Source organism: Bombina bombina, chromosome 5, assembly GCF_027579735.1.
Source record: "Bombina bombina isolate aBomBom1 chromosome 5, aBomBom1.pri, whole genome shotgun sequence".
NCBI classification, from domain to species: domain Eukaryota; kingdom Metazoa; phylum Chordata; class Amphibia; order Anura; family Bombinatoridae; genus Bombina; species Bombina bombina.
Window position 1 is genome coordinate 253,013,394 of NC_069503.1, and position 14,862 is coordinate 253,028,255.

The 14,862-nt window shown below is 37.7% G+C and overlaps 1 protein-coding gene across 1 annotated transcript in view; it reads left to right on the forward strand.

Moving 5' to 3' along the window:
- The first annotated feature begins 277 nt into the window (after positions 1–277).
- LOC128660219 (phosphatidylinositol 5-phosphate 4-kinase type-2 alpha) overlaps positions 278–14,862 on the forward strand; it is a 487,148-nt gene continuing 472,563 nt past the window's right edge. The window contains exon 1 of the mRNA XM_053713954.1: positions 278–1,106. Within this exon, the coding sequence (XP_053569929.1) occupies positions 966–1,106 (141 nt within the window). The 5' untranslated portion in view covers positions 278–965. The remainder of the gene's footprint in view (positions 1,107–14,862) is intronic.

The window sequence follows — 14,862 nt, forward strand, 5'->3', positions numbered from 1 at the left end:
ATTCTTAGTTACTTGCATTATAATACTATTGTGCAGTTACTTATTATTATTAGATTGTATATCGTTGAAGATGGTTCGGTGTACCATGGATCACTAAGCTGCACTTGCCCCCTGGGTCAAAAGCTGCTAGTTCTCTCCTGACGCATACTGCCCTGGGCACTGTCTGATGAAACCAAGAAACACACTGCGTTCCAGCTTCTTGCTGAGGAGGTTGGGCCCATCCGCCCCTCCTTTATCCTTTTCTCCTCCTCCTCCCTGGCTGTCAGTCAAGCAGCAGGGGCTGCAGCCTGCCGGAAGCATTGAGAAAATGCAGCCAGAAATACAAGCAGCAGCAGCAAGGACTGGAGGGTAGCAATGTCAGAGAGTTGCAGTGCGGATCCCAGTAAGACGTGGCCCTGCTTGCTAGGGGGGAGTGGTGGAGGCTGTGGACTGCAGGGAGGGCTCTGGCTGCAGTAGGAGGTAAAGAGAGCTGCAAACAGCAAGGAGGCTGTGTGTGGGTGTGCAAGCAGCTATCATTATCAGAAGCCTATCTCTTGTGCAGCAGCATCTGTGCATCCTTTTGCTGTCACCCAGATGGGAAGGGTTAGATGCACAGGATAAGACCCGCTCCAGGAAATAGACTGTAACTGCAGTAAATCAAAGCCAGGGACATAAAGGCAAAATAAAGTGCCAGATCTGTGTTGGATATATGAGAAAAGAGATAGAAGGGGGAACGCCTACAGAGATCATACAGACATCTCTCTCCCTTCAAGAGTCTTTCCTTTCTGGGCTGGGTTAATAAAAAAAAACCCTGGCTTGCATTTGCTGTCTGGACTGTTTTTTTCTCTTTCTTATGCATCAGCAGAAAACTTTCCAGGATTTTAAGGGTTGGATTCAGATTTAGAAGCTGCAGAACCCCTTCCTACTTTTTACATTTTTGTTGCAGTGGACAGTGGAATATAATTTAGTGATTGCATTGGGCAGTCATGGCTACAGCCAGCAGTATTTCCAGCACCATAGCGAGTAAGACCAAGACTAAGAAGAAGCACTTTGTGGCTCAGAAAGTCAAGCTGTTTCGAGCCAGCGACCCCCTGCTCAGCGTTTTGATGTGGGGAGTCAACCACTCGGTAAGAGAGCAGTGGTCCAGCTTCTCTAATTAATAGGTCTGCTTTCCACTACTGGCATATTGATTTTATGGTAGATGTTCTTATTTTATTAGCCAGTGACAGGACATCACAGTAAGAACCAACTGTCATGTTATCACTGTGCTGCAGTATGTGAGATTTTACATACTATGTGTATTTCCAAATGTATGCTATATTTTCCTTTAACTCAGCTGTAATGCCTCAATAATAATCTATAATGATGTGCTTCTGTGCAGAATATAAAGTAGCATAGCTTCTCATTGATATGTCGTGCCAAAGGCACCCTTTGTGATTACTGACTGGACTAATTGTCTCCTATCATTGGGTATGTGTTGGTAAGCAGTATATTGAGTGTAGCTTGCCTCATGGCAGCAAATTAATATTTGTCATTGCTTGTTCCTTAGCATTTTGCATTATTAAGTTGCTAGTGGGATTTTGGAAATATTTATGCAGCTATTCTTCTCTGTAGCAATGCAAAAATTAAATAAATAAAAAAGGGACAAGTCAGGCTGCAGTGTTAACCATTTTCTTGCTGAATGTTACAATTGCTGCTCTGCAGGAGATGCCCTTCAGTTCTGTAGGCAGTTTTTATACCGAGAGTATTTGCCAAATCAATATTTAATCCTGCGTGTACATTTTATTTTTTAGAATAATGGTAACTGTCATAATGAATATTGTAATTAGCTATTTATAGGAAGTCCACTCTAATTATCATTTTCATGGTTGTAAACCTTCTAATGCTAATTTCAGTTTTTGGGGTATAATAAAATGTATCTAATAATATAAGCAACAATTAAATGGTTTTGCATTCTGTGTTTCAAAATATTTTATACCACACCAATTAGTGTCTAGTTCCACTCATCCATGGGGGAACAACTTTGCCTTCCTTGTAGATTTCTGATAGCTTTTACATTTGATCCCTTTTGTCATATCTAAGGCCAAGTTTAGACTAATTGGACATTCAAATAAAATGTCACCTTAAAAATGTTTAATTATTCATAGTAAAAAAGCAGTGCAGTGTTTTGTCTGCATTCCCTTTACTTTCATTTGCAAATGTTTTTTTTCCCACTCCTCCGGAGAAACTGGAGTACATATACCATGCTCTAGTAGTTTGCATTACTCTACAGCATGCACCACAGTGATTACTTAGTTCACAAGCTCATTTAAATTGTCTTCTGACACTCAAGCGTTTTCAAGGAGTGTATCTGAATTGTTCTGGATTTGTTTAACTATTTAAATCCTGGTAAAAGTGAACAGAATTCAGTGCTGTTAAAATATATGCAGATATTTTCCAACGCTAAAGTGCAGACATAAACATTAATTATTTCATATACACTGTAGTGCCCCTTTAAGGAGCATTCTAGCTGTGAATAAGCAGAGGGGGATGCTGCTGTGTAACCACAAAGTTAAAATGCAGCTAGTATGACTGTGTCAGTATTTACAATCTCTCCAGTAGTACAGTCCTGCAGGGCATCTTTTATGCATACTAGTGCAGGGATATTACTCCTAATGCAATGTAACATTTAATGTCATCTCTAACAACTACACTAGGTTTTGATGTTGTGCATATTTTTACTTCTTTGTGTCTTCTCTAAAGCATTACAATTCCCAGAGTGTCACCCATGTAATTTTAATCTGATTAGTGGATAGAAAGAAATATGATCAGCACTCACTGATGACTGAACCATGAAAGTTTAAATATCTCTGCAGGTTTTTGCCAGTGCTTTGACTTATTAGGGAACTTAATGTTATTGGGAAACTCAAGCACAAAGCGTTTTAACTGATCACTAAATGAGGCAGATGCTGCTGTTCTGCAACAAATGTAATTATTCCATATTTTCCATTATATTACCTTTTAATTAACAAGTCTAGGATTGTAATTATATTTACTCTGGCAGTGGTTTTATAAGTTGTTGTTTTTTTAATTCTAGAAATGTCAGCTTTGATTGTTACGTAAAATACTATTGAAGAAACAATTTGTACAGTGCAATTATTTGGAGATGAATTTGAGTTCAGATTTACTTAAGCCTGACATTGTTTATTCATGATGTATCTATAACATTTGTAATGCAGAAGATTCATATTCAGATTTGTTTAAAATATCTGTTAAAAATAATAATTTGCAGTGTTACATGTCAACTGGTGCATGGATTTAACAGCCAAGTGTTGACGCAAATTATTAAATGGACCCTATAAGATATTGTTTACATAATTCATCCTTTTCGTTTAAAAGTACCACTAAATGTTATTTTTGTAATAACATTATTGTGCAGAATGTGCACATGTAATAAGCATGAGTTTCAGATTCCTAAATGCAATAATTACAGACGTGGCCGAAAGTATTGGTACCCTTGCATTTTAAAGTATTGGTACCCTTGCATTTTAAAGTATTGGTACCCTTGCATTTTAAAAAAAGAAACACAAAAAAGCCCAACTGGAGTTTGCCAAAATGCATGTTGACAAGCCACAGTCCTTTGGGAGAATGTGCTTTGGACATACGAAACAAAAGTAGAGCTTTTTGGTAAATCACAACAAATCCATTCTTACAGAAGGAAAAAAAGAAGCTTTCAAAAAAGAGAACACCAACCCCACCATGAAACATGGAGGAGGCTCAGTGATATTTTGTGTACGCTGCCTCTGGCACTGGATGGCTAGAATCTGTGCAGGGCACAATGAAATCAAAAGACTAACAAGGCATTCTGGAGTGAAAACGTACTGCCCAGTGTCAGAAAGCTGTGTCTCAGTCACAGGTCATCGATCCTCCAGCAGTATAATGACCTGAAATGTACGTAAAAAAGCACCAAAGAATGGATGAGAAGAAAACATTGGACCCTTCTGAAGTAGCCTTCTATAAATCCAGATCTGAATCCCATCAAACATCTGTGGAAATAGCTGAAACTCGCAGAGCTAGATAACAATTGGTGTGCTAACGTGAGCGCAAGTCCAATATTAAAATATTGCCTCTCTCTCTCTCTCTCTCTCTCTCTCTCTCTCTCTCTCTCTCTCTCTCTCTCTCTCTCTCTCTCTCTCTCTCTCTCTCTCTCTCTCTCTCTCTCTCTCTCTCTCTCTCTCTCTCTCTCTCTCTCTCTCTCTCTCTCTTTTCTCTCTCTCTTTTCTCTCTCTCTTTTCTCTCTTTTCTCTCTTTTCTCTCTTTTCTCTCTTTTCTCTCTTTTCTCTCTTTTCTCTTTCTTCTCTCTTCTTCTCTCTTCTTCTCTCTTCTTCTCTCTCTTCTTCTCTCTCTTCTTCTCTCTCTTCTTCTCTCTCTTCTTCTCTCTCTTCTTCTCTCTCTTCTTCTCTCTCTTCTTCTCTCTCTTCTCTTCTCTCTCTTCTCTTCTCTCTCTTCTCTTCTCTCTCTTCTCTTCTCTCTCTTCTCTCTCTTCTCTTCTCTCTCTTCTCTTCTCTCTCTTCTCTTCTCTCTCTTCTCTTCTCTCTCTCTCTTCTCTCTCTCTCTTCTCTCTCCCCTTTGGAGCCCTTTCCACTTAAATACCTGAGAACATGAATAATCATTTAATATATATTTTATTACAAAAAAAAATACATCAGTTATATAGAAATATATTTTTAAAATTAAGGAACATATTCTAGTTGAAAAGTGTAGAAATCTTATTCAGAGCTACAGAAAACACTTGATTGCATTTATTTAAAAGTGAAATGTATGTTCTATTACATTTGAAATTAAGAATGGTGGATACCAAATACTTTTTGTCAGTTTTTATTTAGCTCAGAGAAAATTGTGTGCTAGCGTATTTGTGTGCAAGGGTAATAATACTTTCAGCCACATCTGTACCTATATTTTATTTTGAATTTTTTTTATTTAAGATTTTGCAAATACAATGTTCAATAATCAAAGAAAAAAATAATCCAACATTACAAAGTCACGTATCAATTATGAAGTGTACTCCATCATGCTGCTCTCTAACTTGAAACAGCTACAAACAATTTATTTTAGCAGACAATATTAGCACTTCAGAGTTTCCTCTGCATCTTAGTTGAACTGAACCTAGCTTACATTAAGTATTCTCATCACTTGGCCTAGTCCGCTCCTGCTCCCCCCCGCCCTCCTGGAAGCTTCATGGTAGTGAATATATGGCTCCCATTGTAATAGAAATGCATCCCTATTATTTAGAGATTCGGCTGCAGCACTCGCTTTGTGAAAGTTTTATGTTATTTTTTGCTTTATTAATTCAAAACTAGGAGGAATTCCTTTCCAAAATTGGGCTATACCCAGTCTAACTATAGTGCAGATCAACATAGCTAGTTTATTGTTGTGTTTAGTGAGTCCCAGAATCGGGAAGTGGAGCAACGCCTGTTCCATTGTTAGTGCAATTCTCTTTTGGAAAACTTTGCTTATTAGGGTAGAGGTATGTCCCCATATTTCCTTGATATATTTGCATTCCCACCACATGTGTGTGTATGTCCCAGGTTCTCCGCACCCTCTATAACAGAGTTTGGTCGATGGATCACCCCCACCTCCCAATCTAGTCGGATATAAGTACCATCTAAAGGCTACCTTAATATAATTTTCCTTAAGTGTCGCATTCTGTGAGAAAGACAATCCCCCTGCAAGGTTATCTGCCCAAGTTTCAACAGACCATGTTTTCCCTGTATCTTGTTCCCATTTTAACATAAGGTGAGGTTTACTGTCTTGAGGTGGTCGGTTGAATATAGTGTATAGAATGGATATTCCTCTTCTAATATGGTGATCAGATAGACAAAGCATTTCTAATGTGGAGTGTGTAGGGGCCCTCTCATTACCCATGACATGTTGTGCTCTAGATTTCAATTGTAAATAGTGGTACCAGATATTTTTATCTTCATAATCTAAGGTTTGGTATTGTTCATAAGACATAACTCTGCCTTCTTTATATACATCCGCTATTCTGTAAAGCCCCTTATTGATCCATTTCTGCTGTATGTTTTTGTCAATGGAAGAAGTTTGGGTTACCAAGGGAGTTATCTTCGATCTCTTATTGAGTAGGAGAAATTTCGAATTTAAACTTTTCCACATGTGAAAAGTGTGTTGTATTGTGGCATATTCACATTTTTTGTGGATTGTGACATTGTCTGGGGTCCACAATAAATTGGATAGTGGAACAGTGTCCATAACTCTGGATTCAATTTATACCCATTGTGAAATATTGTTAGGTTGGAACCATTGTAGAGTTTGAGCTATTCGGGCCGAGTAATAGTATGGAATTAGATTTGGGAGACCCACCCCTCCCTCTTTTCTATTAGTGCACATAATTTTTTTGTTAATTCTAACTCTTTTTCCCTGCCATATAAAATTTAAGAATGTCCTTTTGGAGTTTATGTAACTCTGATATTGGGAGTGTTATAGGTAAGGAACAAAACAAATATAGCAATTTAGGTAGTAAGGACATTTTAGCGGATATAATTCTCCCATATAGGGATATTTTAAGTATCATCCATTTCGCTAATAGACCTCTTGCATATTTGAACATGCGGAGATAGTTTAACTGGTATAGTGAGTGTATGTTATTAGAGAGATTAATTCCCAGGTATTTAATGGACTTCTTAGGCCATTTAAACAAGAAATTTAGCTCCATTAGTTTTTTGGTGTGGTGGGGCAATTTGATGCCAAAAGCTTCACATTTGTCCTCATTTATTTTATAACCTGATAGGGTTCCAAAGTGTTGTATCAGAGTGTAAACCGGGGGAGGGAAAGCAACGGTCTGGTTAATGTCAGAATTATTTCATCGGCAAATAATGAGATTTTATGTTCTGTCTGCCCTACTTTGATTCCTGAGATATCCTGATTGTCTGTCTCTAATTTTAATTGCGAGTGGCTCTATGCTCAATGCAAATAGGAGTGGGGAGAGCGGGCATCCTTGATGTCATAAAAGGGTCTCGCAATGCTCAGTCTTTCTAGTACTGCGAACATGAAGTCCCAATTGATTCTATCGAACGCCTTCTCTGCATCCAAAGAGAGGAACAGAAAAGGCATTCCTTCCGCCGTGACAATCTTGATTAAGTCTATAATTTTCCGTGTGTTGTCCGGAGCTTCTCTTTGTGTTATAAACCCAACTTGCTCTGGATGTATTAATTTAATGAGGAGGGGATTAAGGCGGTTCGCCAATATTTTAGTAAATAATTTGATATCTTGAGTAATTAAAGAGATGGGCCTATAATTCTTGCAATGTTGTTTGTTTTTCCCCGGCTTTGGTATCACCGTAATTCTCGCCATTAGCATTTCCTTGGGTACTTCCTTAACTTGCAGCATAGAGTTAAATACCTGGGCTAGTTGCGGCACCAGTAAAGGTTGTAGTATTTTGTATAAAAGACCGGAATAGCCATCAGATCCTGGGGCTTTTGACCCTTTAAGGTGTTTTATGCTTAATCTTATTTCCTCATGGGTTATGGGGCTATTTAAGGAGTCAAGTTCGTTCATCCGCTGTTATGGTCGGTAGAGAACTATCTCCTAAGAAATTTAGTAAGTCTGGGGTCTTGTCTCTACCCTTATTGGCTGTCAGTAAATTATCTGTACCTATATTTTGACCCTAAAACAATCCCTGCTTCAATATTTAACCCCTTAGCAACCACATCTTACTCTGTACGTCTCTGGTCGTCAAGGTTTTTTGCTATTATACCCTACATCCCTCCAACTGGCCACTGAAATTAAGGCTGTGAGACTGCGGTATTAAAAAGGCAAGCTCCATAAATGTTTTTTAAGTGGTTAAGCCTGTCTGTCTACTGCTGCATTTTTTTTTTTTTTTAAAGCTAATCCTAATTTATCCAGTGTAAAGTTTGGGGGGGATCGGGGAGTTGGGGGGTTAGGAGGGAACCTACACTGCAGAAACTATTAATAAATATTAGAAAAAAGGCTAACAACAAAGGCTTTTATTTTAGTACTGGCAGTCAAAATTAAACTCTCTTCTCTTAGTATCCCTTGTTAAAAAATGAATATGCACATATCATATAGTGGGAGCTGCTGCTAATTGGTGTCTGCACACATTTGTCTCTTGTGATAGGCTAAATAGATATTTTCAGCTTCCTGTCAGTAGTGCAATGCTGTCCCTTCAGCAATGGATAACAAGAGAATGAAGAAAATTTGATATTAGAATTAAATTGGAAAGTTGTTTAAAATTGTATGATCTATCCGAATCAAAAAATAAAATTTTGGGGTTTACTATCCTTTGTTTGTGAAAAAGTTAACGATTTTGTTTTTTATTTGATCGCATTTGGCGGTGGAACGGTGGCATGAAATATACTCAAATGGGCCTAGATCAATACTTTAGGTTGTCTATTTTTTAAAAAAAATTATATACATGTCAAGGGATATTCAGTGATTCCTGACAGATATCAGTGTTCCAATGTAACTATCTCTAATTTTGAAAACAAATGGTTTGGAAATAGCAAAGTGCTACTTGTATTTATTGCCCTATAACTTGCAAAAAAGCAAACATGTAAACATTGGGTATTTCTAAACTCAGGACAAAATTTAGAAACTATTTAGCATGGGTGCTCCAGACTGGCTCCCATCTTGTGGAACTCTCTGCCTCGCTCCACAAGACTCTGACCTAGTTTTGAAAGCTTCAAGCACTCCCTAAAGACTCTACTGTTCAGGGATGCATACAACCTACGCTAACCTTTCTTTATACCAGTTCCTCTCCTCCATTGCTATCCCCTGAACCCCCTTAGCATGTATGCCTAAGAGTCCAGCTCTTAAGCTTCTTAAGAGCTGACTACAACAGTGCAACTCTTGGCAGGGCCCTCTACCCATTTGATCCCTATAATTGTTTTGTTGTACTCCGCATTTGTTTATAGCGCTGCGGAATCTGTTGGTGCTCTACAAATAACCGATAATAATAATAATAATGGGTGTTTTTTGGTGGTTTTAGATGTGTAACAGATTTTGGGGGTCAATGTTAGAAAAAGTGTGTGGTTTTTTCCATTTTTTTCCCCATCATATTTTATAAAAAAAATGATTGTAAATTATAAGAAATTATGAAAATAATGGTATTTTTAAAAAGTCCATTTAATGGCGAGAAAAATGGTATATATTATGTGTACAGTAAATGAGTAAGCGGAAAATTACAGCTAAACACAAACACTGTAAAAATAGCCTTAGTCCCAATGGGTCAGAAAATGAAAAAGTGCTGTGATCCTTAAGGGGTTAAGGGGAATGGCGTGACCCAGAAGGTTTTGATTAGACAGCAACCCTGTAATGAATGTTAAAAAAAAATAAAAAAATGCAAAAGCTTTGAAGAGTGAAGCAAAGGCATTTAACCCAAAAATACTGTGTGATGTACAATTATTTTGTTATCAGAATGGGTAATTGAAATGAAACTATGCAGCAGTTTAAATTGACAAATGTCAAATTAATTACATCCTCACTGATGTGGTTATGTATTAAGTTTTCTGCTGGCTCTCAGGAAGGAGTCAAACTAAAGTCACAAGAAACAAATGTTTTTTTTTTTCTTCTTCTTCATACATGAGGCTTTAATGTCACTAAGGTAAGTATGAACAGTTTTGACTTTTGAGATGGTGTAGTATATTTTCTAAAAGGGATAGAAAGGTCAAAATTGAAATGTGCATTTCTAATTTAAATAGACACATTTTTACCATATAGTTTCATTAGCAAAAATGCGTATTACAATTTTTTTGAGAAGCATATGCACATATACTTTTAGGCCCCTGCATCAGTATTCAAGCTCAGAGATCTGTTTGTGGTGTGTATTGTATCTGTGAAGACTTAGGGCTAGAATGGAATACAAATTTGTGCCCCCAGATGCGCACGTATTACAGGTCGCAAGTAAATCATTTTGTGCTCTCCTGGTCGCATCCTCACACAGAAAAAAAGACTTGCGATCTTGTTAACTCAGGATTGTATTCCCCCATAGGTTTTAATTGTGCCACGTTTAAACAACAACAAAAAAATAACAGCCGCCAGCTCGTGCAAATAGAGTGCAGGATTGCAATGAGATTTCTATACATATGTATATCTGTGTGTGTGTGTGTGTATATATATATATATATATATATATATATATATATATATATATATATATATATATATATATATATATATATATATATATATAATTTTATTTATTTTTTTCTTTATTTTTTTTAACATTTTATCTTGACTGATAATGACCCCTGCTTCTGTGCAGGAATCCAATACAGGCATATAGCAGTAGGGGTGGCTGCTCCCTTCAGAAATGCTGTGCCTTGCTGATATCAAATACATTGTAAATGCAGTTAACCCTGCAGCTAGCTAGCAGAGGGGACTGCAGTTTTAGCCTTTTTGGCAGCAGTGGGGTTAACTGCATCTGCTATGTATTTGAGCCGTTTCTCAGAGAGCAAGAGATTGTGTGGGAGATTCCATAATGATTACAAACCCAAACATGGGCTCTGCTTTTACACTTCTATAGATTGATTGGCTGCTACTGAGATCACAAACAGAAAGTGAAACAGTCATTTTACAAATGTGTGCTAAAAGCAACTACTAGATGGAGCTGGGTTGCAAGAAATTGCATACAAATCAATGCAGTACAACCACATCTGAGGATTTTTTTTAGCAAAAAATCGTGTACTCTTGCGGTTTTTAAATCACGGTAATTAATCGTGGTTTTAAATCGCATATGCGATTAATCGTGCATGCATACAGTGCGGCAAACAAGTATTTAGTCAGCCACCAATTGTGCAAGTTCTCCCACTTAAGAAGATGAGAGAGGCCTGTAATTTTTATCATAGGTATACCTCAACTATGAGAGACAAAATGTAGAAGCAAATCCAGACAATCACATTGTCTGATTTGGAAATAATTTATTTGCATATTATGGTGGAAAATAAGTATTTGGTCAATATCAAAAGTTCATCTCAATACTTTATTATATATACTTTGTTGGCAATGACTGAGGTCAAACGTTTTCTGTAAGTCTTTACAAGGTTGTTACACACTGTTGCTGGTATGTTGGCCCATTCCTGCATGCAGATCTCCTCTAGAGCAGTGATGTTTTGGGGCTGTCGCTGGGCAACACAGACTTTCAACTCCCTCCAAAGGTTTTCTATGGGGTTGAGATCTGGAGACTGGCTAGGCCACTCCAGGACCTTGAAATGCTTCTTACGAAGCCACTCCTTCATTGCCTGAGCGGTGTGTTTGGGATCATTGTCATGCTGAAAGACCCAGCCACGTTTCATCTTCAATGCCCTTGCTGATGGAAGGAGGTTTGCACTCAAAATCTCACAATACATGGCCCCATTCATTCTTTCATTTACACGGATCAGTCTTCCTGTCCCCTTTGCAGAGAAACAGCCCCAAAGCATGATGTTGCCACCCCCATGCTTCACAGTAGGTATGGTGTTCTTTGGTTGCAACTCGGCATTCTCTCTCCTCCAAACACGACGAGTTGTGTTTCTACCAAACAGTTCTACTTTGGTTTCATCTGACCATATGACATTCTCCCAATCCCCTTCTGGATCCTCCAAATGCTCTCTAGCGTACTTCAGACAAGCCCAGACATGTACTGGCTTAAGCAGGGGGACACGTCTGGCACTGCAGAATCTGAGTCCCTGGCGGCATAGTGTGTTACTGATGGTAGCCTTTGTTACGTTGGTCCCAGCTCTCTGCAGGTCATTCACTAGGTCCCCCCGTGTGGTTCTGGGATGTTTGCTCACTGTTCTTGTGATCATTTTGACCCCACGGGGTGAGATCTTGCGTGGAGCCCCAGATTGAGGGAGATTATCAGTGGTCTTGTATGTCTTCCATTTTCTAATTATTGCTCCCACAGTTGATTTCTTCACACCAAGCTGCTTGCCTATTGCAGATTCAGTCTTCCCAGCCTGCTGCAGGTCTACAATTTTGTTTCTGGTGTCCTTCGACAGCTCTTTGGTCTTCACCATAGTGGAGTTTGGAGTGTGACTGTTTGAGGTTGTGGACAGGTGTCTTTTATACTGATAACAAGTTCAAACAGGTGCCATTAATACAGGTAATGAGTGGAGGACAGAGGAGCCTCTTAAAGAAGAAGATACAGGTCTGTGAGAGCCAGAAATCTTGCTTGTTTGTAGGTGACCAAATACTTATTTTCCACCATAATATGCAAATAAATTCTTTCCAAATCAGACAATTTGATTGTCTGGATTTGTTTCCACATTTTGTCTCTCATAGTTGAGGTATAGCTATGATGAAAATTACAGGCCTCTCTCATCTTCTTAAGTGGGAGAACTTGCACAACTGGTGGCTGACTAAATACTTTTTCGCTCCAGTGTATGTGTGTGTGTATGTATGTATGTATGTATGTATATATATATCTATATATATATATATATATATATATATATATATATATATATATATATATATATATATATATATATCAAAATAACAAGAGTATTGCATTGAGAAATTATACTTTTTTTTATTTTATTGGACTAACTATACATTTATAAAATGACAAGCTTTTGGAAGAATGTCTTCCTTTTTCAAGTCTGAAGCAATACTGACCAATTTGATGGAATTTACAGATTATATCTTAAAACACAGGCTAAAAAGACAAAGTGTTACAGAGGTCTGAATGCAGGGGGAGGAGGGGGTGAAAATCATGATGGTGGTTTGGGAGACAAGCAGACCGTGTCAGTAAAAGATAACAGCCAGGGGAAATATATGGTTATACACAAAGCATATACTGACATAAAGATATATATTAACATAGAATCAATATGAATAAAGATGGGAAATTAGGTATACAGGGGAATATAAGATAGTCAAAAAAGGAGAAAGGAAAAAAAAAAAAGGGGGGAATAATAATAATGACAAAAGTGTGTCCTGCGTACCTATACATAGAGAGTGTGGAATATATAATGTAATTGGCTACAGTATATGAAAATACATTACAAAAAATGTTGATAATGGGTTAAGAAACCAGAGTCCACATTTAGTCCAGAATTGGCATGGACACTCTGACTGAGCAAATATCGGGCCTAGTGGAGAATATTCTTAAGCCCTTAGTTATTAACACCACTAGCTTTATAAAAGACACCACTGATTTTCTTAACAAAATCAGCCAGATAACAGAATTGCCAGAGGATACTATACTTGTGACAATGGATGTGGAATCACTGTACAGCAATATTCCACATAAAGATGGTATTGATGCCTGCTTAAACTTTCTTTCTTTCCTCAGACAGCTCTAACCAGACATATAGTGCTTCTACAGTCAGTAAACTTACAGAATTTATACTCACCCACAATTATTTCATCTTCAATAACTCCATCTATTTTCAAACCATGGGCACCAAAATGGCACCACAGTACGCAAACCTCTTCATGGCTGATTTAGAACAGAGATTCCTAGTTACTCACCCTCACAAACCCTTCAAATATTTTCGCTACATAGATGATATTTTCATTATATGGACAGAAGAAGAAAAAACCTAGAACATTTTCATAAATCATTTAATCTATTTCATGCTTCAATCAAGCTTAAAATGGACTTTTCTAGAGACTGTGTCAGCTTCCTGGATACAATATCCATCACAAATGGCAAATTGCACTCGTCTGTATACAGGAAACCAACAGATAGATGCAGCTACCTCCACAGCTCCAGCTCCCACCCCAATCACATTAAAAAATCCATAATCTACAGTCAGGCCACTAGATATCACAGAATTTGCTCAGACACCAAGGACCGTGACAAAAGCCTCATCACACTGTCCCAATCATTCAGTGAAAAAGGTTAGAAAACAAGGGTTATAAACAAACAAATTAACTCTGCCCTTAATACCCCACGTGAACACTTGCTACAATACAGGGAGAAGAAAAACATATTGCGTATCCCACTAGTAGTCAAATATAACCCTGCTGTAGAAAGAATACGAAAAACCATAAAATACTTACAGCCACTACTCTTAGAGGATCCCACACTCAAATAAAATCTTTCCAAACCCCCTATCCTGGCACTCAGACAACCACCTAACCTAAAACAGAAACTGGTCCACAGAAAGCTACCCCTTGATATAAAGAACACCCAGAATGGAACAAAGCACTGCAACAAAGCTCTCTGCAAACTATGTCAACACATTTGTGAAAGCAGCACAGACTTACACAGGCACTCAATCAAAAACCACTGTGAAACAAAATTCTGTACCCCAGTTGGTCACCATGTTACCCAACCTGACCACTCCATCCAAAACCTCAAAATCAAGATTCTCAGAGGCAATTTCAAAAACACCATGGAAAGAAAAACCTTTGAAATGAAAATGGTAATGCACTTCAACTTGTGAAATTCTGGACTAAATGTTGACTCTGGTATCTTAACCCATTATCAATTTTTTTTGTAATGTACTTTCATATACTGTAGTCAATTACATTATATATTCCACACACTCTATGCATCGGTATGCAGGTAAGCCTATGTCCACACTTTTGTCATTTATTATTATTATTCCCCTTTTTTTTTTCTCTTTCCTTTCTCCTTTTTTGTCTATTTTTATATTCCCCTGTATACCTAATTTCCCATCTTTATTCATATTGATTCTATGTTGATATATAACTTTATGTCAGTATATGCTTTGTGTATAACCATATATTTCCCCTGCCTGTTATATTTTACTGAAACTGTCTGCCTCTATCTCCTAAACCCCATCATGATTTTTACGACACCCCCTCCTCCCCCTGCATTCAGACCCCTGTAACACTTACTTTCTTTTTAGCCTGTGTTTTAAGATATAATCTGTAAATTCCATCAAATTGGTCAGTATTGCTTCAGCCTTAAAA